Source organism: Ursus maritimus, unplaced genomic scaffold (assembly GCF_017311325.1).
Source record: "Ursus maritimus isolate PB19 unplaced genomic scaffold, ASM1731132v1 scaffold_10, whole genome shotgun sequence".
In the NCBI taxonomy this organism is placed as follows: Eukaryota; Metazoa; Chordata; class Mammalia; order Carnivora; family Ursidae; genus Ursus; species Ursus maritimus.
Window position 1 is genome coordinate 76781370 of NW_024423344.1, and position 24699 is coordinate 76806068.

At 50.3% G+C, this 24699-nt stretch overlaps 1 protein-coding gene across 1 annotated transcript in view; it reads right to left on the reverse strand.

Moving 5' to 3' along the window:
* Positions 1 to 6626: 6626 nt before the first annotated feature.
* Positions 6627 to 24699, reverse strand: part of COL4A1 (collagen type IV alpha 1 chain) — a 139304-nt gene continuing 121231 nt past the window's right edge. The window contains exons 41-52 of the mRNA XM_040624541.1: positions 23805 to 23855; positions 22285 to 22470; positions 21573 to 21706; positions 20515 to 20587; positions 19666 to 19737; positions 18324 to 18452; positions 17256 to 17354; positions 16112 to 16324; positions 15058 to 15235; positions 11192 to 11306; positions 8988 to 9160; positions 6627 to 6974 (exon numbers count right to left, since the gene is read on the reverse strand). Of these exons, the coding sequence (XP_040480475.1) occupies positions 6893 to 6974; positions 8988 to 9160; positions 11192 to 11306; positions 15058 to 15235; positions 16112 to 16324; positions 17256 to 17354; positions 18324 to 18452; positions 19666 to 19737; positions 20515 to 20587; positions 21573 to 21706; positions 22285 to 22470; positions 23805 to 23855 (1505 nt within the window). The 3' untranslated portion in view covers positions 6627 to 6892. The remainder of the gene's footprint in view (positions 6975 to 8987; positions 9161 to 11191; positions 11307 to 15057; positions 15236 to 16111; positions 16325 to 17255; positions 17355 to 18323; positions 18453 to 19665; positions 19738 to 20514; positions 20588 to 21572; positions 21707 to 22284; positions 22471 to 23804; positions 23856 to 24699) is intronic.

Sequence of the window (24699 nt, forward strand, 5' to 3'; positions counted from 1 at the left end):
CGAGTCACCTCCTTAAACATGGAAGAGAAAGGCACAGTGCTGCCTCAGACCCCCCGGGAGGGGCCCCGCAATTGGGGCGGGGGGTCGGATTTCCTGCGTGGGAAGAGAGCGGCTGTGCTTCCCTGGACCCGCCCGCAGAGGCAGCATTCCCACATCCGCATCAGAGAAGTAAGTACCCCTGAATGCAGAGCGCCTGGTACCTTCTGTGTGAAATCGTGCAAGAAAATTTTCTGCTCAAAGCAAGCTGGGAGGACTGTCTGGGGGCGGGGGAGGGATGGCACAATGCATAGCCGAAGCTCCGAAGTCACCTGCTTCCAGGCAGAAGGCTAGAACAGGCATTTCCTGACGGAGGCTGGGTGACTCAGGTCCACGGTGACTCAGCGCGGCTTCTGGGGGCTCGGGCGGGGAGCGGGAGGCCGGCCAGATGCTGGGGCGGCAGGCGGCCCGGAGGCGAGGGCCTGGGAACGCGCAGCTATTTCAGGCCAGGTAAAGGGACGGGGGAGCTCAGGAAGTACAAATAGGGCGTTAATGAGAGGAAACACTCCCCACAAGGAGCGTGGGGATGATTCAGAGCTGCCAGGACCAACCTGTCCCCGCACACAGCACGGCAGGGCCTGCAGGGAGGGGCGGCCAAGCCCCCCTGCAGGGGTGCGGCAAGCCAGCTCTGGGAGGGCTGTGTCAGGGTGACCCTGTCCCCCAGCCCGCAGGCGCTGGCGCTGCTGCTGGTCAGGCTGGCCCCCGGGAGTCCCACCACGGGGGACAAGCCTCCCTCCAGCATCCACGGAGCTCCTGAAGCACTCAGCTGTCAAACTTGGCTAGCTTGCTTCCCGATTCCAGGGCTTCATTTTTAACCTAGAGAGAAAATGTTAAGTTTTAAACTAATAAATTACAAATACATGTGAAATTCCTGAGTAGCAGGGGAACAGTGCCCTTGAGGCTGAAGGACCCAGAGGTGTGCAGGGTAGGGCAGGGCGCTGAGTGGACATGCCTATGCTGGGAGCAGTGCCCAGGGGGATCCCGGGGGCATCCCCTCTTCATCCCACCTCTAGGGGCAGGTGTCCACCTGTGCCAAGGTATAAGGACGACCAGAGACAGTTCAGTGATGGACCCAGGAGGAAACGGTCCTGGAATCAGAGTCCTTTCAAAACTTGTTCTGAGCAGAGCTGGGTGGAGGGCAGGTGATAAATGCAGGTTTTAAATTCGGCAATGGACCGTATCTGTTTCTGTACCCAGAGAGCTGGGAGAGGCCTTGGACAGGGCAGGAGGGAAAGCCCTTTCAGGCAGCCTCCAAAAGATGGAGCACAAACAGGAAAACTTGTATTCTGGAAGTTACCAAATAGGCTCACGAAATACTTTCCCTCGACGTCCTTAAGAGACCATCTCGTATCTGCCATGAGCGGCTGTGGTTTCAAGCGAGAGAGGAGGGGCTCCAAGTCTGAAAGTTCACTTGTCATCCTTCAGGGCCCCAATTATTGACTATTTCCTGCACCCAGAGCTTACCTTCCAGGTGATCTGAACTTCTAAGGGGAGATGGGTTGTACTGCTTTGTCTCCTCCAGGGGGGTCTGGAGAGTAGGGGTGCTTAATAAATGCTTGGTTACCTCCATGGGAGTCCAAGAAAGAGGCCCATACAAAGCACTGGCAATTCGTTTTGACAAAGATGTAAAATCAATTAAATGAAGAAATGGTAGCCTTTTTCAATAACTGAACAATTGGATATCTATATGCGAAATAATAAACCTTCATCTAAAACTTACATGTCATCTAAAAAATAAGTCAAAATGGATTATAGAATATATGTATCTACAGCCAACTGATTTTTGACAAGTGTCAAGCTTATCCAATGGGGAAAAGGTCGTTTCTTTAATAAATGGTGTAAGACAACTGGATATACACAAGCAAAAGAGTGGAGTTGATCCCCAACCTCATGCCATGTACAAAAATTAACTCCAAGTGGACCAATGACCCAATATAAGAGCTAAAACCATAAAATGCTTTCAGGAGAACATACGGATAAATGTTCATACCCTTGGATTTGCCAATGCGTTCTTTGATATGACACGAGCACGAGCAACAAAAGAAAAATAAATTGTAATTAATCAAAATTGTAAAATTTTGTGCATCGAAAGACATTATCAAGAAAGTAAAAATACAACCCACAGGATGGAAGAGTATATCTGCAAATCACGTATCTGAGAAGGGTCTAGTATACAGAATAAAGAACGCTTACCAAAAAAAATATTTTTTCAAAGGGCAAAGGACTTGAAGCTCTTTCTTCAAAGAAGATACATAAATGGCCAATAAGCAGATGAAAAGATGCGCAACATGATTAGAAATTAGGGAAATGCAAATCAAAACCACAATGAGATACCACCTCACACCCAGGAGAATTTCTATAATCAAAACTCAGAAAATAGTAAGGGTTGGTGGGGATGTGAGACTGGAGGCATGGCATGGTGTTGGTGGGGATGGAGAATGGTCCAGCCTCTGTGGAAAATAATCGGATGTCTCCACAAAAAGTTAGAGTAACCACAGGACTCATCAATTTCAGTCCTTGATTCATTCTCCAAAGAAGTGAGAACGGGGACTTAAATACATGTGCACACATGTTCAGAGCAGCACTGTTCACAGTAGCCGGAAGTCCCAGCAGCCCAAACACCCAGCGGTGGATGAATGGATGAACACTGTGTATATCCATCTAATGGAAATTTTTCAGACATAAAAATGAAGTACTGACGGGTACTACAGTGTGGATGAACGCCAGAAACATTAGGCTGGGTAGAAGAAATCGGACCCAGCAGTCACACGTGAATTACCCCATTGCATGAAACCAGAGTAGGAAAATCCATAGTGAAAAAGCAGACCACGGGTGGCCAGGGGTTGGGAGTCACTACTGCATGGGCTCTGGATTGGGGATGATGAAAATACATCTAGTTTTGGAAATAGATATAGTAAATTCACGTTGTAAATGTACTAAATGCTACTGAATTGTTGACTGCATGGTGGTGAGTTTAAAGTTATGTGAATTTCATCAATTAAAAACAATTTTAAATGGATAACAGATCTAAATGAAGTCAGTAAAACCATTAAGCTTTTAGAAGAAAACAGGAGAAAATCTTGATGACCGAGGGGTAATCAGAAAGTTCTTAAACATAATACCAAAACATGTCCCACAGAAAAGATATGGATAAACCGGACACCATCAGAATGCAAAACTCTAGCACGGCGGTGAAAGATGCTGTTAAGAGCATGAATTTGCAAACCACTTCTCTAGCAAGTGATCTGTAAGCAGGGTATCAAAGAACCTTCAAACTCAATAGCATAGGAAGCGATTTTTGTAAATGAGCAAAACCTCATAGATACTTCAAAGAAGAGGAGGCGTCGATGGCCAAAAAATGCATGAAGATGGTCAACACGGAGCCATCTGGGAAAGGCAAACTGAAAGCATGGCTAAATGACACTGCAGGTCACAATGACTCACAAAAAAATACAATTCTACACGCTGGGGAGAATGTGGTGCACTTGGGGCTCTGGTACGTTGCTGGAGGAAATGCCAAACGGTACAGCCCCCTGCAGAAACGGTCGGGCAGTTTTCATACTGCCAAACATACAATTACCCTATGACCCAGGAATCCTAGTCCTGGGTATTTACCCTGAAGAAATAAAAACTTACATTCACACAAAAACCTGAACATGAATGTTCATTCTCTACTCATAATCACCAAAAACTGGAAGTAGCCCCAATGTCCTTCGCCAGGTGAACAGATGACGTGCGGTACATTTCCACAATCCCACTCAGCAGTAAGAGGGAGTAAACCGGTGACGCACGCAATAATTCTGGAGGACTGTCAAACGCATCACGTTGAGTGCAGGACAGTCTCAAAGGTTACACACTCTGTAATTCCGTTCTTGAAGAGACCAGTCATAGAGACGGAGTACGGCGGTCAGGCGCCAGGGCGGGGGTGTGGGGGGAAGCGAGAGGTCGAGGGGGTGTTTCAGGTGCTCTAACCCTTCTGTGGACTGATTCTTTTTTTTTAAAGATTTTATTTATTTATTTGACAAGGAGAGACAGCCAGCGAGAGAGGGAACACAAGCAGGGAGAGTGGGAGAGGAAGAAGCAGGCTCCCAGGGGAGGAGCCCGATGTGGGACTCGACCCCGGAACGCCGGGATCCCGCCCTGAGCCGAAGGCAGACGCTTAACGACTGAGCCACCCAGGAGCCCCTGTGGACTGATTCTGATCAGGCTTACATGAACCTGTACATATGCTACAATTCATAGAACTGTCCATTACATAAATCAATTTTACTGTAGCAGAATTTAAAAAATAAAACATAAAACCCGCTCTAATAATAGAAAACGCACAGGATCTGAATGTTGGGATTCAGGGTATCATCACCCTCTTTGCACTTTCCTGGATATATCAGCCTGTATCTAGTAACTAATGATTTCTCATCAATCAGTTTTATACATAGAAACAAAATGCTCCCATGTGGCTGCCACATGGAGGGGCTCCACCTGTGACTTCGGAGGAGCCAAGCCTGATGATTCAGTATTCGCTCCTCCTATCCACTCCCATATAGTAAGACAGGCAAATGAGCCCTTTCCCTCGGTTTTATCACGGATGGGTGGGAGGGGCCGAAACTAGACCTTGACTGAGGCTTCCTGATCAAGCACGTGAGGTCACGTTCAACCACTGCCCCATTCCGTCCTCACTACAGCTCGGTCGGGTGCGGTAACCAAAAACATGGCACGATTTAGAGCTTTTTCCTGAATACGCAGTGTCACACTCATTCCCCAGGGATCGTGTTTTGATTAAGTGTAAACTGAAACTGAGATCACCAGGGAAAAAGAATCTGTCATCTTCTTTCCTACGTTAAGATTTGGACTCCAACCCTCCCCCCAGACATCGCGTAGCCGTAATCTCGGTTCTAACCTCTGTCCCCCCCCATTGAATCTGCTTTTACTTATTCTTAATATTTTATTAGTTTTTATTTGAGAGAGAGAGAGCAAGCAGGGGGAGCGGCAGGCAGAGGGAGAAGCGGCCTCCCCAGTGAGCAAGGAGCCTGACACAGGACTCAATCTCAGGACCCTGGGATCATGACCTGAGCTGAAGGCAGACGCCTAACCGACTGAGCCACCCAGGCACCCCTGAACCTGCTTCTGATGGTTGGATGTGTATGTTGTTCATCTCTGTTTATCTTGTGTCTAAGCAGAACTTGAAAAGTTGCAAATCCTTTGTATACACACAATGGATGGATGGATGGATGGATGGATGGATGGATGGATGGATGGACGGATGATGGATGGATGGATGGATGGATGGATGGATGGATGATGGATGGATGGAAGATGGATGATGGACGGATGACTGATGGATGATGGTTGCCTGGATGGACAGAGGGGTGGGAGGGAGGGCGGAAGAAGACGAGCAATCGTTTTCCTTTGCAGTAATTTCTGTAAATTATGCCCAGTCTGGCTCTCATTTGGAAGAACTGCAAAATAAATTTAATCTAAGGTAGGCAAAGCTTACAAATTTATTAGTGGCTTGTGCAGTAACTTTTAATGTTTCTGTGGCAACACTAGCAACAAATTAATAAAAGCTTAATTTTTATACAAATAGTTTTATTACAAATTTGAATTTATAAGAAATACACATTGAAAGAAATTACATAAAAGGCCTTAGTAGTCTTAAAAACGTTTTGGAGGCTTTGGGTGAAATGTCATTTCAGGCATAGTGGTCAACTCTGCTCTCCTGCAATCCATCCGTTCCCTGCTGACATCTGCACAGCGCTCGCGAGAACGAGGAAGCCACGCGAAGGCGCTTCTGTGCGGGACACTGACACTAAGGTCCTACAGAGCTGTTTTCCGCACCAGGCTGCAGAATGAGGAATACAAATATAACGAAGGCCTTTTACGGTTGCTGGTTTTGAAGTCAAGTCATTCAGTTGTGATTAGTGTTTAAAACCCTGAAGATATCAACACAGAATAAAAACAACACAGCTCAAAGTACACGCTTCACTGTAATAGACACCGCGCTCATGAACCTGGGTTTGGCTTTGGCGATACACGAGTCTGGGTCTGGAGGTGAACAGTGAGAACGGATGTTTCCATCCAACACCCGAGTGTTTAAAAATCTACGTGAAAGGACAACACAGTCTTTTCGAGGAAGAAACTATGTAAGCTTTATTTTAACAGTGGAAATGAAACGGAAACTTGACCTGCCTAATTGCTGACATCTATATAAATTACTAAAATATATATATATTTAATTTCTGCCTACTTTTGGACCATCTTTATTCCACAGGAAATTCGTGATTTCTGCAAAAGCAGCTGCATAGTACCACACAGAGCAGAAAGACCTAAATTTATACTTGGGGGTTGGAAGATACGGCTGCTGAGCCCGCCATTCCACGCACAGCTCCAAAACACCGTGGTTACATGACTGCCGTTTGTACAGACCCAGCTCGACAGTGACACAGACAGACATCCCATCCGGGGGTGAAATTGCATCTGTTATAACACAAGAGTGAAACGGGCATTCAAACAGAACGGAAGGCCCCGCACACCTCCTAGCACCCTTGGTCTCCTGATGGAGGTCTCATGTTACGCATCAGTGCACTGGATCGTAGGACAGACTTAGACTTTTATTTCATCACAAGTGCCATTTGGTATGTCACTATGACAGCTTATCACGGCCTTTGTTTCTCCTTCAGCAAGTCGAGGCCACCGAAGCAGGGTGTGTTAGTTACGCAATTCCTATAAGGCACTTTACGGTTTTCATACTGGACAGTGAGGTACAGGATATATTTCTAGGGTTCGTTGCTGTTAAAAAAAAGAATGGGAAGAGGAGGGAGTAGCACCATGTTGTACGTTAGCGGAGGGCCGGGCTTCATTACGTTCTTCTCATACAGACTTGACAGCGACTGATGTGCGTGCGCAGCTCCCCGGCCTTCAAGGTGGACGGCGTGGGCTTCCTACGGGACGACACAGAAACCGGCCGTCAGCCCCACGGCTCAGCGAGGTGGCCCAGTTCCTCGGGCCTCCCCCCGCCCCAGAGATCTCCGAGGGCTTGGATGGGAGGGGGCCCCAGCCCGGGACGAACAGCGACCCCGGCTCGCCCCGACTGAGCGGACACGGTGCTGGGTGTCAGCCGCGCTCACAGCAGGGGAGCGAGGCACGCGATCACGTGCACCCCCATCCCTGGCCGTGAGGTTGGTGGCAGCGCAAGTGCACGCCGGGGAGGGCACAGAAACAGCCATCCCGCATCTGCTGGGCTCCAAAGGCTGAGCCTCGCCCCCTGCGCCACCCCACCTCCTACGACTGTCATCTCCCCCTCATCCTCTCTCCTCAACCAGATCATAAACTCCTCAGCGGAAGACGATATCTTCCCTGCAACCCCTCACACACAGAGTAAGTGCTCATTACACACTGGCTGAATGGGGTAATAAATGAGGAATCCAGGATAATTAACTAGACCTGGAAATACTTCTATAAGCTTTTGCTGGATTATATGCAGGTAGTCTGACTGGAGGCCAGAGAGGGAGACATTTAGTGCCCCAAATGCTTCCTTGATCCTAGATAATCTACCGTAATTTGACTATTAGAGCGGTGAAGACTAATCTGAAGTTGGCTCTAACCAAATTCTATTAAATTAAAGCAGCCATATAATAAGAGTAACATCCTAAAATTAGGGCTGCTGATTTTAGCAACTTCTGTGAAAATCTTATTACCCCCAAATTAATTTTTTGAAATAATGAAATCTTATCTAATTTTTGTTTTAGTCCATTGTGCCAGGCTGCTGGTTCAAAAAAAAAAACAAAAACAAAAACCAGAAAACCAACCCATTATTACCTATTAACCCTATAAAGGAAGGCCCAGGACCTGATACACCCAAGTGCTCAGTTAGGAGCTGATGGTTAAGTTCTAACCCGAGAGTTGATGTCAAGTTTCCAGTTGCCTGAAAAGTCTCCTGTAAGCTACCCATTAAGTACCTGGTACTTTTTGGTGCTTAAAATATTACGAGTTGAGAGAGTGTTGCTTTGCCTTTTATGATCTAACTTAAGAAGAGACAGGCTGATGGGATAGGCTGGTGATGGGTAGTAAGGAGGACACGTATTGCATGGTGCACTGGGTGTTATACGCAACTAATGAATCATCGAGCCTTACATCAGAAACCAGGGATGTACTATATGGTGACTAACAATAAAAAAAATATTATTATAAAAAAAAGAGAGAGACAGGCTGACAGAAGAGTTCCACAAAACTCTCTCTGAAAAGGCAAAGACAGAAAGGTGCATCTCCAGGGGGAGCGGTACGTATTTGGGGAGTGACAGTCACTGCTTGGGCTCGTGGGCCCCTGCGCCGGCCCAGCAGGGGCTGCACAAAGGACAGAGGGCTCGTCACGCACTCCTCTCCATCCCGACCGCACTGGGCTCCGCGGCAAGGTCAGCAAGGTCAGCAGTCACCCAGGGCAGTTGTCTCAACGGTGAAATCGTGATGGAAAAGAAGGGGAAGGTCTTCCCTATCGATTCCGGTGCATTTGGGCTGAAATTAATTTTTATTTTCATGGGTCTCACAAATAGTCTGGTCACGTCCCTCAGAACTGACCCAACACACACACGAGAGTCAGCATCACAACTGCTATGAGAGCACATGCTCTCCCCTCCCTCGCCGACTGTTAAGTACGTATTTTTAAATGCTCTGTTGGAAGAGCCAGGTGTTCCAACTACACTGTAGAGAATCCATCTACAAAAATGAAAAATGGCCTTTTTTCTTCCGTAGTCCTTCAGCCAATGAAAGAATTGAACCTGTGACCTGAGATCTGCCTTTGAAGTGCACCGCAGTTATCTGTCCACACAGAACAGAACCGAATCCTCGTCACTGCCTGTGGAAGACGCATTCCTAATTAGCGTTTCAGAACCCTCTTTAACACTCTGTACCGGAAGGAACACGGATCCGGACGCCGCACAGGGGCCCTCCCGACTTACTTGAACATCTCGCTTCTCTCGATGGTGGCAAGCCAAAAGCTGTAAGCGTTCGCATAGTAGTTGCAAGTCCCACGGCCATGGCACTCGATGAATGGCGCGCTCCTGAACTCTTCCAGACAAGACCCGGGGGACGCGAGGGCTTGGCCAGAACCTTCAGCACCGGCACTGGTGTGCTGCGGAGCAGACGTGAGCCGTGAGTCAGGTCTCCACCCGCCACACAGACGGGGCCTCGTGGTGCCCGGCGAGGAACCAGGGTAGCCCCGCGGAGAAGCCTCGGGCAGGTCACCGTGAAACACACTCGTGCCCACACCACCCTCCACCTGCAAGCCGGTCCCTGCGCCACACGCAGAGCACGGCAGCCCGCGACCCCACACCAGAACTCCGCCACCGGTCCTCCCCTAATAGGACATGGCCAGCCCAGGCGCATCAGGATTTAAAGAAATGCTGTCCTCGCTATTCACAATGTTTGAGATGCTGAAACCTCCTCTAACTTGGGACAGACGAAATAGCCAAAATGTGTAAATGATGTTGGAACCAAGAGATGTGAAATCAAACTTTCTAATCAAAATTAGAGAGGATAATTAAAATCCTGTATTAGATGCTATGTGTTCCTTTATAAGGTAAAGAACAATCATCGGTTCCTTTTCCTTGAAAAGAGAAACAATTTAAACCAGAGAAAGAAAAGGATAACCATTATTGTAACTGTTGAAATGCAGTTGGGTCTAATGGGCTCGAGGAGGGTCAACCTGTGCTCAGAAACCAGGACCGAGAGGAACAATCCAAAATGAGACAAGACACTCCAAAATCGCCATGACTATTGTTTCAGATGCGAGAATTTCAGAGCCACAAGAGCCCTTTGAGGACAAAGCTAACACCCTCCATTCCCAGATGAGGACTGGAGAATGCTAGTTAGAACATTCTGGATCTGACCATGGTCCCAGTTTCAAGGCAAAGCTGAAATAAGTACAGGGGTCTCCAGACTGCCAGCCCAGAGCCCCTCCACATCCCCACAAGGCCCCCAATGACTCGGAAGGGATGGAGCACTCATTCTCTTGGACACCATTACTTTGCTTTCCTCTTGATTTGGGGAAATTAGGGGCAATCATTGTTTCAGATCTTTGTCATGGTGACAAAATGCTTTCCTTTACTCCTTGGGCCAGGGGCCACTTTTGTCGTAATGAGGTTCCGTCTAGTTTTTCTTATGATTATGGAGTTAAAAAATTCAATCTACGTCACCATTGCTGGTGTCCTGATCTCCGGCTTCTTGACAAAGCAGCCACCACGCATTCTTTAGAGTTATGGAAGCACTTGTTGCATCTCTGGGTGGCCGCCAAGTCTCTGGCCCTGCTGAAGAGTCTACCTGAAGCCTCGTCCGCCCAGGAAACCTCACAACCAAACTGGCGTGCAGACACGAGCACTTCGAGAACTGCTCTCCTGGCTGTGCTATTCCTCCTGCACTCGCGATGACTAAGGGCAGAACTTATGAAGCCCCTCTCCCTGTCAACAGAGTGGACTAAAGATCCTCCAGGGGCCCAAACGTCCACGTGACCGCACCTGAGATGGTGAGGACGGGCGGGGTCTGTGGTGAGCCAGAAGGAGCCCCGCGGGCCGCTTACTGGGGGTCACCCACTATGACCTGGCCTTGCGGGTACAGAGCCTTCACACAGGCAATCGCTACTTTAAACCGGGGCAGTAAGGTCAAATAAGCAGCTACCGTGGGGTCTCAAACAGGTGTCATGTTTCCTATTTTAACTGGCGTTTCTGGGGTGGGAACATCGGGGACCTGGTGTCCGGGACAGCCGAGTGGTAGGAGTGCAGCATCTCCCCGCAGGAGGGGGTGGGCCCTCGCACTCCCGCACACTGGCGAGCCCCCACCTCCACCCCCCACACCCCAATGCTTCTGCTTCGGGCATATGCGAGCTGCTTGAATGTGCACACATCTCCTCTCCTCCTGGGGAGATGCTCTGACTCCGGGAAAGCTCACATGGCGTCCCCACCACCCAGTTCCAGAGCAGCCGCTCCAGAGGCAGGAGGCGGGCTCTGGCCAGGCGCTGGAACAGCTGCTGTCTGCAGCGGAGCAGGCCAGGCTCCTGGAGAGGCTTTGGTCGGGAGCCCGAGAACTGACAGTTGGGCGCAGAGGGAGGAGGTGGGGGCCTTAGCAGGCGGCTCTGCCAGGGGCGCGGGGAGTTTCCTCAAATGCTCACCATCACGAAGGAATAGCCAATCCAGAGGGAGGACCAGCCGCTGGGGCACTGCGGGATCTGAATGGTCTGGCTGTGCACGGCCATCACCATGGCTGGCGCCTCACACACCGCGCACCTGGAAGGTACAGAGCACACGCCCTGAGCACGGCCGCAGGGACAGCGTGGGACGAAGCCTGTGCCTGTCGTTCCTCTTCTCCGTGCTCCCACCCGTCCTCTGCGCACGCGTGGTCTGATCCAGCTTCGTGCTTATGACAGACCCGGCGGTGTGGAGCCCTGTCGCTGATTGTGTAAGCCCCCCTCAGTGCTAGAATACCCACATCCAACACTTGTTGAACCATCGGCTTTGCGGGAAGGGGGACATCAGAAGGCAAGGCTGTAGCCGTGGCCATCTCCCAGAGGGGCTGGGGGACTTGCTTTGCGGGAAGGGGGCCATCAGAAGGCCAGGCTGTAACCGTGGCCATCTCCCGGCGGGGCGGGGGGACTTGCGGGGAGGGGGGGGGGCCATCAGAAGGCCAGGCTGTAACCGTGGCCATCTCCCAGAGGGGCTGGGGGACTTGCTTTGTGGGAAGGGGGCCATCAGAAGGCCAGGCTGTAACCGTGGCCATCTCCCAGAGGGGCTGGGGGACTGAAGACATGCGTTTCCTCCTCTGTGCATTCCAGTGTTTTCCGATTTTTCAACAGGGAGCATGGATTTCAGCAAACACAATTAACACGTGAGACACAAGAATTAACACAAGAGGCACAAGAGGTGAAACCCAAGTGCCACCACTTCCGGAATTCAGCCATTTGTTTTCAGCTGAGAATCATCTTCAGCAGAAGAACTACATGGTGACGGAGTAAGGAACAAACACTGCATCTGGGCTTGGATGTCCCTGTGAGCCCGCTCTGGACTCACTGCAGACTCGCAGCCAGCAGAGCCGCGGCGGGACCCTGGCCTGGGCAGGGCGCTCAGTGGGACACGGCGGGAGCACCTCCCATAGAACCCCCTCCAGGATGGGTGCCTCCGGAGCCAGGCGGACCCACACCCAGCAACCAGCTAAAGCAACACACACTCTTCTGACTCAGACCTGCCACCGGCCCGGGAACCCTTTGATGGCAGGATAACGTTTTATAAAAGAAAAAAAAATTAAACACCAGCAGTCACATAATTACATTCAAGTCACAAAATGAACAGAGTGTTAGCAATGCTGATAAATGACTATAAATGGTGTTAATAATTACACCTAGTTATGTTGGAACATTTGCATGAAAATGGATGGGGAACGGGTAGAGGCCTAAATTAGTCATCCGATTTTCCGTAGATGTGTGTGTGTGTGTGTGCAATTTTCTATTTTATTCACACAAGTGCGGATGAATTAAAAGGCTCAGTTAAACAACAGTTACTGAAATTGGCCTTATACATCTGCCACCATCTGTCTGCTAGACACAGAAGCCAGAAATAGAGCGTGGCGGACGGTGCTTGATGTCAGGCGCTCTCCAGGCCAGGGGCTCGTCGAGAAGGTGCTCCTGACACCAGCCGGTCACACGGACACGGAGGGGAAGAGCCGGACGGCCCCTTGAAATTCAGACAGTCAACCCCCGCCCAAGCTATTCCTGAAAAGTCTGAGGCCACAGAGAGCCCAGCGAGAGCCGGAGCCACAACGCGGCTCCCCTGCTCTCACGACGGTGGTCTTGCCACCAGGACAATGAAACAATCAGCAGCTTGTGCAAACTCATGTGTGCAGAAAGCCAGAAATGTCTGCCCTGTTCTCAGGATGAAGGGAGAGAAGTTGCCAGCTTTTCTGTTTCACAGGAAGGATTTTGTGTTATTAACTCTAAAGGTGAAGCTTTCAGAGCTCCCCCAAGTAAAGTAACCCAGAAGTCCTGAGACCTTGTGCAACCAGGGAGTGGCAGTAACCACGGAAACCCACATGCTCAGAGACCGGAAGTGGGCAGCACTATTCCAAAGGGAGGGAGAGACGGACAGTGTGGCTTCGGGAGCAGTGGGCTGGGGGACATGACTGGTAAGGTCCCTCCACACTGAGCCGCTGTGAGTCAGTTACCAGAGACGTGAAAAGCCAAACTGTACAACGCTGACATTGACGCAGCCCCTGCTTCCGGGCTGGGGGTCTTACTGAAAGCAAGTAAGGGGTCCACAGGGAACAGCAAATCTCAGACACAGGCTTCTCAGGGACCTGATCTGGGGATATTGCAAACACATGCCACAGGCCCTCCCTCAACCAAATCAAGGTCAAAGGGCAGTTTTATCAAGGAGGTAAACAGCAAGACAGACACGAATAATAATTTTCTACCTGGTATCCAAGGGAAGCTGAAGAAAAACACAAAGGTGGTTAGTTTTCCTTCTGGTGCAGCCAACAGGGTTCTGCACGAGGACAGGCTCCGCACAGAAAGTCTCAGACACTCACACACATAAATAACTGTTTGGAAAGGGGCCACTCGAAAGTGTAAGGAACCATTCTTCCCATTTTAAGACCCATAAAGTGAATTTTCTTATAGCTCAAAAGAAACATCAAAGAAAGCTATCAGGAGATATTTTCGTGTAAATCCATAGAAAACCTATGGTTTTCCTATTTATCAGGGCATCTCCCTGCCCTTCCGCCCCGGGTCCTCCTCTGTGGTACCCGTTCCTCAGTATGAACGGGATCTACCGGGACCTGCGGCCCCTGTGTGTGCACGCGGAGCCAGAGCGGTCAGAGCCCCAGGCCGGCTTCGGCACGCACTTCCTGCTCCCTCTGCCCTCTGACCACAGGACCCTGCCAGCTCTTTCTTCCTAGTCAAAAGCCGCTTGGTTCTTTGGAGGGAATGCAGAAAGGCTAAAGTGAGTCCTCACTCTCACTTCCCTGGGGCAAACTCGTCTGCCTTGTTATTCTGTTCATTCCTTATGATCTTATGCGTCAGAAAGTACAACTACAGAAGAGCTTCTTAGAGGAATTCACAGCGTTGCCACTTTTCCATTAGAGTAGAGCTAAGGAATCAGTTTTTAATTGGAAGGAATGAAGCAAAAATAGGACACTCGTGTATTTCTCAGTCATAATAATTTCAATTTCCCCCCTTATTTCCTACCAGGCAGACCTGAAAACATACTCCAGACATTAATTAGTGTGGAAAGCACTTGATTTGGGAAGCTGCTCGGTCAGACACAAGAGCATCAGTGAGACTTCATCCTAAGGGAGCAGAAGGTGGTGGAGGTGGGAGAGTATAAGAGAAATCTTAATATGTATATATTTCTTTGTATACAGTAAATCGGTATCATCTTTTTGTGTATAAGGCACAGATATACAGCATGTCTATGGTATTACAATTTCATCGAGACCACCTCACACGCATAGTTGAGTTCCTGCATTAAATACCACTGAACTGTGCACTTAGAAATGGTTAAGATGATTCATTTTATGTGATGTCTATTTTACTACAATTAAAAATAACAAAAAAATTCTTAAATTTCATGGTGGTGGGCAATTCAGAAGGAAAAAACCTGAAAAGGCTCCTAAAGGAGAGAATTATTTGATAAAACAAAGTTGAGAACACGGTTCGAGTGGCTGCCAAGGACCCCAGGGGCATCCCTTCACGGGAGGAAAGGTGCTACCCCCGTGACTCACATGGAGCAGGAATTCTGCCCCAAAGCTGGGCATGACCTCTCCAAGGCACTGCACTGGCATTTTAAAGACGAGAGCTAACCTTCATAGCAAATGATTTTATGGCTGACTTGCATTACAAAAGCCTGACATCACAATCAATACACTGAATAGCAATGGGTTGATGTTTTGGGGACAAAAATGAAAGAAAAACAGCAACGACCTCTGCCTGGACTACGATCGCTCTTTCTCCTTCAATTATACGTCTGCTCTGACAAGTGTCCGACTCACCTGCTAATAAATGGTCTGATATTGTCCCCGGCGATGGGCGCCATGGACATGGGCATGGGCTCGGGTGTGGACAGCCAGTAGGAGTAGTCGTTTCGGGAGGCGAAGTTACACACGTTGTTGATGTTGCAGAAGAGGAAGGGCATCGTACTGAACTTGCGCAGGCAGCTCCCGGCCGTGCCTAGAGCCGGGGGGAGACAGCGTCAGGGGCTAGCTTTATAATCAGCCTGCCTTCATGCAATGTACCCATCACAATGGAAATAAGAATGTTTTCCATTATAAAGAGAAGGGAGGAAGTAAATACACACGCAGACTAGTGTGATTGTAAATAAGCACTAGATTACATTTAAAGTGATCAAGGCAAAAAGGAAAACTATAAAGAATTATGTAGGATATTTTGATTAAAGGAGAGCACTTTTTTATAAAACTGAATTCCAAGAGGAATTGACCAGGTGGCTCCTTGTACGATGGCCGGTAACCACCTGGACGAGGTCTTTAACGACTATTTTGCCAAAAATGCCGAGATTCCCTTTCTAGGGGCTGCTTGTTTCCGAGCTCCACGTCAGTTAGGTGCATGTGTCATTAAGCAAATTCGGTGAAGGATGTCTGGAGGGGACTGGAGAAATGACAGCCAGCGGCCGCCTTCTGAAGGAAACAGAGGGACGGAGCTTGGAGGGTGCAGAGAAATGCTGGACAGGGTAACGTGCACATTGTTTAGAAAGAGCACCAGTAAAAATGCCCTATTTTAAGAATCTCAATGCTAACTGTGAAGTATGTACTCCAGAAATCTTGACCTACTTGATAATTTGAAGAAGAGATCAAAAGTTATATGAATTTAAAAGGTTTCAAAGATTCTTTACATTTTCTTGGCTTCCCTTAGTAACGTGGTAGCTGCTGAACTTGCTGGTTCGTTTTGTAAGGAGGGAAGGAAACAGAATCAGGCGCCCTTTGCACTAACTGTGGCACCCTGAACACAGGACCGGGGCTGAATACAGCTCTGCCGCCTGGGCCGCCACAACTCTGTGTCTCATGAACACAAGCGTCCCCAGCATCTCACCCAAGTCCTGGCCGTGGGCTCGTTCGTTGCCTTGCACGTAGAGCAAGGAGTACCCGTGGTAAAGAATTTTGGTCCCAGGAGGACATTGTGGGTCATCCGTTGTTTGACTGTGCCTGGTCACAAGGAAGCCATGATCAACAGACGGGGTGCCTGGGGGACCCATGGATCCTGGCAGCCCATCAGGGCCTGGCGGGCCCGGAAACCCTCGTGGACCTGGAAGACAGGAGAGAAATGAGCTTCCCTGGCTGCAGAGAGGCTCCCTGGAAAGGCTTCGAGGAGGACTGAGTACGGCAACCCGCCTCTGTGCTGCCCCAGCTTCTGCTTTCTAAAGACCACCGAGATGCTTTATAAACACAGTGCTGGGTGCAGAGCAGATGCTCAGAAAATTGAGTCCAATGGGTAAATGAAACGTGAGAAGGAATACACGAGTAAGTAGAATAAATGACATCATTCAACACCGTGTCACTCAGACAACATTTGGGGCTCTGCTAAGGGAGAAAGATCACAGAATTTTTAGAACAAAACCTCCTTTTAAGGTGTATTCCCTTCCACGGCAGGCCACCCAGCATGGCGCATGGAAACAGGGCGGTTAAGGGCTGGGTGCCGGCACTGAGTCCTGCTGTCCCCTGGGTCACTACACTGCGTGCAAAGCTGCTTGCGGCCCTTCTGCTGGGCTGGGCCCCCGGCCCCTCCAGTCGATGCCCTCAGCCTTCAGCATCTCAGTCATTATGGGGTAGCTGAGTTTTGGCTTCCTCGGGGAGCAGATCCACTGCATCCCGTGCCGGACAGCAGCCTTGTGGCCAGCACTGGCATCATATCTACTTCCTCTCGTCTGCTGCCGACACGGAATTTCTGTAGCCACGGACTGCTCCCCGCTCAGAAGACCACAGACCAGCCCTGCTGGCATCTTTCAACAACATCTGGAAACACTGTGCTGCACCAGCATCTGTCTCTCCACACAGAAAAAAATGATGACAACCCTTTAGCTCCCCTATAAGACCTTATTTCCTCTTTAAAAAAAGGAAATCAAAAAACAAGTAACGTTTTCAAGTCCACTCTGCAGGGTTCTGCACACCGGAGCCTCCTGCTTCAAACCTGAGGATGCAGGTAGAGGGCGACTGGGTCAAGGCCACAGCAAACCTACCAGGAGGGCCGAAGGGTCCCGTCTCTCCTTTCTGGCCCGGGGCGCCGTCAAAACCGGGACTACCTGGCGGTCCAGGTAAGCCCACAGATCCCGTCACACCTACAAGAAAGGGAAGGGAATCGCAACCTGGTCCTGCAGCGCCCTGGTCCTGCAGCGCCGCAGGCTGTATCTTTTTCTTCCCTTTTGGAATGTCTTTGGCCTCCGGGGCGGCCAGCCTAGGGCAGTCAGCTGAGTGACAAAGTTCTCCCAGACAGCCAAGAGCTCCTCCCGGGACCTTGTTCACACCCCCAGGGCGTGGGCCGAACCCGCATTCCCAGGCCGTACGTTCCGCCCTCTGCTCCAGAGCTCCCCAGGGTGCTCGCTTCTACTGTCTGGCGCACATTTTTGGGAAAGGCAGATTCGTGGGGGGAGGGGGAGGGGGAGGGCTGGGACACATTTTCGTGTTCTCAAGCATCTCCCCCAGGCCATATTCCCGCATCTCAAGTAATTCTTATGCAGCAGATATGCCCATGTGGATAGATTTTTGTTTTCATGTGCACCTTTTACTCGCGGGTCTTAAACTTATTTTTGTGGATGCGTCCTCTCAGCTGAAGAGTTTCCCTTCCCCTTTATCGTCCAGCCACCCTCACCGGTAGCTTTCGCAATAGGGAGTGTTCATCCTAGGCAGGCAGAAAGCTCTAGGTCAGGTGTCTGGGAACCCCAGGCATGAACTGCCAGCTGGCTGGGGCCTCTGGGCCACTGCCAGGGCCCACTCTCATGGTTCTAGACTGATGCCTCCCGCCATCCCTTATCTTCTCGCTGGAAAAGGTGATCTCTGTGTCTGCAGCCCATGGGTTCCCCAGCGAGCACAGATGTGTTGAACTGTACATTCCTCTAGCTTCTCCTGTATTTTGTCCTGGCTTTTTCAGTCCCTTCAAAAATTCCATTAGGTTTTGATATCCATTGAAGGAAAGTAAGAAAGTCATATTCAAATATGTGTCTACACAGTCACCACCCAGAGGCCCCACACGTGAGAAGGAAAGCCCGCCTGACCCCCACACCTCCCCTTCGCAGCTCAGCTATTCTTACCTTGCTGTCCTTTGGGGCCTGGAGGTCCTGGGAGCCCCTTCAGACCTGCGGGACCCTCAGGACCAGGAAGTCCTGGCTCCCCTTTGATGATGTCGTAGGGTCCTGGGGGGCCCGGGGGACCGGGAAGGCCTGCGGAAATCAGGGGTGCCATTGATCAATTCCACTGTCAACGCTCATGGGAGAAGAGCCCAACATGAAACCCAATCCCAACACAATGTTTCTCAGAAATTCTCAGAATCAGTATCAAAAACACAAGTCACAGATCTTTGTAAGACATACATGTACGTACATACTTCTAGTATTTAACGTAAAATCCTGACTCCTCAGGCTGAGGGTCATTAGTATAAACTGGCCGCTCAGTTTTGGAATCCCCGACAGCCACCGTGCGGCCCTCACCTGTACAGCCCACCAGGTGAAGCTCCGTCCCTCCCAGGGAGCCCACCCGCACAAGGAGGGCTGCAACGTACGCAGTTAGAAGGTTTCTTCCTGCACTTCTCTGAAATCGGCCTTACGTACATGACAACCATGGGCCTTCATTCTCCAATGGCACATAAATTTAACCTTTCTGCACGACAGCCCTTGAAAGGTGAGTAGCAGCTAGGAGTGTGCGGAGGCTCTGGGTCGGCCCCAGCAGCCAGGAGTGTGCGGAGGCCCTGGGTCGGCCCCAGCAGCTGGGAGTGTGTGGAGGCCCTGGGTCGGCCCCAGCAGCTAGGAGTGTGCGGAGGCCCTGGGTCGGCACCAGCCCCGCCCGCTTCAGACAAACATCCCCAGTCCTCTCCTGCCCTCCACACATCTTCCCCATTTCTTTTGTTCCTGACATTGCACTACTCAGTCTCTCTCTTGAAGCATGATTCTGAAAATTAAACATGGCCCTGCAAATATGGTCGGCCCGGCAGAAGCTAGAACGGGTTGCTGGCTGTACTTAAACCATTTCCCCCCGAGACTGCCCTGGGGTGTGGGATCCGCCGCACACCGCGACGGTGGAGAAGCCGAGGAAGAGTCTTCCCCGTGCAGGACTCCTTGCTGCCCAGCTCCCGTGCAGCCTGTCCACGCAAGACCGAGCTCCTCCCGAGGACAGCTAAGTGGTCAGGCTGTACGCCTCCAGAGCCTGCGGGCCGTGAATCTTGAGTCTGTCCTCCTCTCTCCTCTCGATTTACCGCCTAGATTTAACAAGCTTGACTTTCAAGACACATCGCATAAATGTCCTGACAAACTACCAACGAATTTTTAATCAACTGTTTCCTAATGATACTCAAGCCTTACACATCTGTAAAACCAAACTCCCTAACTCCGTGAGTTCAAAGCTTCAGTAAGGCCCCACCAGCACAGCAAACGCTCCTACCTTTACTTCCAGGGAAGCCCTGGTCACCTTGATCCCCCTTCGTTCCCTGCAGGCCAGGGAGGCCTTTCTGACCTGGAGGAAAGAAGAACATCGTTTGCACAGAATTCCCAACGATATGCAAGTATGGGTACACATATGCAGGGCGGCACACACATATACCTGCACACGTGCATGGGCGTGTGCCCATTCCATGTGTGTCCACATACGCGCATACCTAGGTACATATGTACCCATGTATACACATATACACACACAGCGAACATATTTCCAGTTTGTTCTCGGGGAAGAAAACAACATTACTTCTGGTCAGCTGCATAATACTTTCAATGAAACTCTTCTTTCTAGAACTTAGAAGTCACATTTTTCCAAACATACAACAAACTACAAAATGATCACAAACAGTGGAGGGGCACATGATCCTGTTTTTGGCCACAATCCGGTTCACACATGTCCCCAAAGAGACCCCAAGATGCCTGCAGGCTGAGAACTGGTTTTATTCACCTGTCATTAACATATATCTCCTTCAGCAGTAAAATTCACCGTGCCCAGAAGCCGAGAGGCACCCAATAAATGTTCACTTATTACATTAATAAATTAACGAATGCCCCAAATCCATGATTTCTTACTGATACACAATCAAGGTGCAAATGATCCGCTGATTCTTAATAAGAAAATCAGCGTCTATATACAGCCATTCATAGGATGATACAAATCGGGCTGCCGTAGCACGAAATAGCACATTTAACTGGAAGAGAACAATGTCTTGCACCGTAACCAGGCCGGCCTAACTATGTGAAAGGCCCAGTGGTCAGGTTCTGCCTTCAAGCAGCACCTCCTTTACAGTCTTACCTTGAAATCCCGGCACTCCTGGAGGCCCCATATCACCCTTGGAGCCCGTGATCCCTGGCGAGCCACCAATCCCCTAGACACACAAGGAGAATGTCAGCTGGGAAATGCTCAGGAAATGGTAAGTCTGTCAAGTAACCTGCTAGTCAGGAGGCTGGGGCAGACCCTCAGCGTTCCACAAAGGAGCTCTGTGAACCAACGGTGCCTGTGCTTTCTTGAGCGATGCAAAACGAATGAGAAATCCCTATGCATGTCTACACTAGGAAGCTGGAAGTTGGAACAACTTGCTTCCTTCCCAGCGCCTCCTCCCCTTGTCCATCTACACAGTCGGCTCCCAGAGCAGGTGCACGCATATCAATCTTTCAGCGCCAAACTACCTTCTGGAAACTCTCCTCCAAACACTCAGGCATAATGCATTTTCTTTAGAGTTAGCTTGATATCTTATCCGAAAAGTGATTTTAAATATGGAGAGAAGGAAACCCATAACCAAAGGAGGACTATTTTTCTTTATAAATATGGCGTCACTCATGTATTTTAAACATATTATCTCATTTTCTGGCTATTTCAAAATACTTCCACCTCTAGCTCCTTTCTCGTCGTACTGTTTCTCACCTGTGTTTGTTTCTTTGCTTCACCTTATGAAAAGGTGTCACAATGAAAACACGCACCAACATCGATGTGCGTACACATTTGGACGGGTACACGGACACAGCCGCTTACAGCACCAGAAACAGGACGTGGACTTCTCTTGCTGAGGCTTGCTGTTCACATCAAGGGCGTACACAGATTTTCTAGCCCAGGCCCTGAGCCGCAAGCCCCAGCCCTGTAACGTTCCCTGTAATGGGTCTTACAAATCTGAACTGGAAAGAATGTGCTCATAGGCTGCTGTGATGTCAGGGAAGACGGCCAACGACCAGCAATGAGCAGCAGCCCCTCCGGAGAGGATTCAAGAGTGGAACACCCATGTATGCACATGCGCACACACACACACGCACACACACATGCACACGCACGGCTCTGTGATCCTGTTCATGCACAAGACGGACACATGGACAACTCACAGGCAGGCCCTGGAATCCTGGCTCTCCCTTGGGCCCTGGAGCTCCAGGAGCCCCCGGCCAACCTGGGTTTCCTTTATCACCTTTGAGTCCATCGAGCCCAGGGAGCCCCGCAGGCCCCATAGGTCCCGGAAGCCCTAATGGGAGAGACAAAAGTCACACATGTGGGGTTAGAGGGTGATTTTATGGGCAGGCATCATCGGGCTTGGCTGTCATCATCTCCACCCAACTGTCCCCACCAGGGGCAACAACACTGCAGAGCACCGTGAGAGCCTGCGGAAACCCTGCCGGCCCCAGAAGGGAGAATGTGCTCGACGGGCAGCAAGCGCTGATAGGGACGCCCCAACCTCAGCAAACAATCCTGCCACACAGTTGTCTGGGGCGGGGGCGGGGAGTGCCAGGACGTTACTGGGCATAAAGCCACCATGGGTGACATCTGTGCTCCAGTCTCTCCCAATAATGTCTAGTCTACCTCTAATCACTTGTCATATCTACTATTCCTTGACAGAAAGGACCTGGGGCCGGGGCAGTGACCCAGCGGAGGCCAAACAACAAGGTCCCCAGATATCTGAAGCGGTTTCAGCTGCAGCCAATACTGCAAACCTCTAAGTAAAGAACTCCACTGAGGACTGAAGTATGTCCACCTCTTTCACACTCGTGCATGTCTGTGCCTTCTGTGTCGGTCCTGGCTCTGACCCTGGTGAGACACCCTTACCTGGTAGGCCAGGTTGACCCTGTGGGCCCCGGTCTCCTTTGGGCCCCTCCACAGCATGGCCTGGAGTTCCAGGTAAGCCCGGCTGTCCTTGCGGCCCCGGGGGACCCATGAATCCTTGCTCTCCTTTGGATCCGGGGATGCCTGGACTGCCGGCTTGTCCCGGGAAACCCACGTCGCCCTTTGAACCTAAACAACAACAACAGTTTGAGACGGTGGTGAAAGGCAGGGAAAGAGAAACCACGGTACAGCAACGAGGACCGAGCGGCTTCCGGAAGGCATCGGAGGGACAACAGAGCCGTGTGCCCTCCCTCTGCCTTACTAAGTAACAGACCAGACTCCAATCACGGTCGGTCTGGAAAAAAGTAAGCTTAGAATACAAGAGCCCAACTATCATTCTTTATACTTCTAACATTTTTTAAAAGATTTTATTTATTTATTTGAGCGAGAGAGTGAGCGAGTACGAGGGGCGAGGGGAAGGGCAGAGGGAGAAGCAGAACCCCCGCTGAGCAGGGAGCTCGACTCAGGGCTTGATCCCGGGCCCCTGGGATCAGGACCTGAGCCGAAGGCAGATGCCTCACGGACTGAGCCACCCAGGCGCCCCCTCTACACTTCTTCCAGAAGCGCTTTGCCGCAGCGTCACTGGAAGGCCAGCCCAGCAGCAAGCACAGGCAGCCGCACTGCGAAGTGAAGGGCCGGTCCGGCCGACAGGTGAGTGACTAACCGAGCGACGTTACAGCCACACCACAGAGCTCAGCGAGAGACAGGAGTGAGGGACCGGCACAGGCTGCCGCCCCAGTGACTCTTAAGCTAACGATGCCGTGCGGAAAAAGTCAGACTAAACAGAGTAAAACACAGAGGATTCTGTCGATACAGAATTCTAGAAAATGCAAGCGAATCTACAGGGCCGGAAGACAGACCAGTGGGTGGCTGGGGACGGCAGCGGGGCAGGAAGGGCAAGCCGGGCACGACAGAGCAGCCTAGGACATTTTTGGGGTGATGGACGCGTTCACGCTCCTGAATGTGGGGGTACTTCCGCAGGTGTGTGTGTGTACCAAGACTTACCAAATGGCACACTCTACATATGTGTACTTCATTGTATGTCAATGATAGAAACACGGTAATAGGCTGTTTTTTAAAGTATTTTAAGGTAAGAACTCGTAGGGGAAAAAAATCCCTGAAATGTAGTCTCCAACATATTACTCCAAAGTTGCTAATTAAATACCAAAATTCCAGGATGATTTCAAGGTTATTAAGAAAAAGTAAGAAGGGAATGAAACAGAGTCATTGCCCAAACTGACCGCAGGCCCCTCCTTGTGATTCTTGTCTTGCTTTTTCAGAAGACAGTGAATCGAAGGGCAATGTACCAGATGGTGGTTTGTCGGGGCCAGAAGCAGGCACAGATGAGACCGACCCAGGGCCAGCACCTGACACCCGCTCCTTGCAACCGCGAGACCCACTCTGCTGGCACCGCGTGCGTCAGCCTTTAGTGGGAAAGGAAGAACGTGTTTCACAAATGTTACCTTTCTCTCCTTTGGCCCCTGGAAACCCTGGGAATCCTCTTCCGGGCAGACCTGTAAGTTAAGGGTAACAAGTCACATCCACCTTTCCTAAAACAGTTGATCTGCACGTACAGCACAAAACACCGCCAACTGTGTGTGCCAATACCATATGCTCTTTATAGGATATGTGGAAATCAGTTCATCACACGTGCGTGCGAGGAAAATCCCATTCCCACAGTTGTGCTGAGAGGCCCTGGACTGGGTATGTATCATTTAGCATTTTTCTTAAGTACCTGTCAGCACAAAAACGATCTGTACAAATAAGTACGTATTTTCCCCTTTTGTCTGGAGACTAACAAATTAGCTTTTCTCAGATGACCGTCCAACTAACAGCCATTCTCGAGGGAGGCAGGGAGAGTCCGAGACATTTCGGACAGTAAACGCTGGGAAGCCCACACACGTGAGCAAGGGGCGTGAAGGAAGATGAAAGTGGGGGAAAGGAGGTGTGGAGGCATTTCATGAATTGTTGCTGTAAGGAAATGAAGGCACGCAATATAAATGTAATGTGTACAGAACGAAACAATGAACTTTAGAAAGAGGTCAGCCCTGAGCGCAGGAAATCCCCCGCATGCCCCTCTCCAGCGACATTCCGCACGTCTGGCCCCCTGACTCAGGGTCACCCTCTTGCTACACACAAGTACTACCATGTACCTGATTCTCATCGTCAGAGCTTGTGGGCCCCCCCTCACTGTGAGTGACAGGAGCAGATTTGGGGGACAGGCAATGTTCCCAGGACCATCTCTCTAACGAGGGGAATGCCAGGCAGAGGAGGGAGAGCCTGGGCTTTTTCTGGCTTTCTCTCATGTGCCACTGGGAGCTCAGGGCAGGTGGCCATGACTACTGCTGGGATAAATTC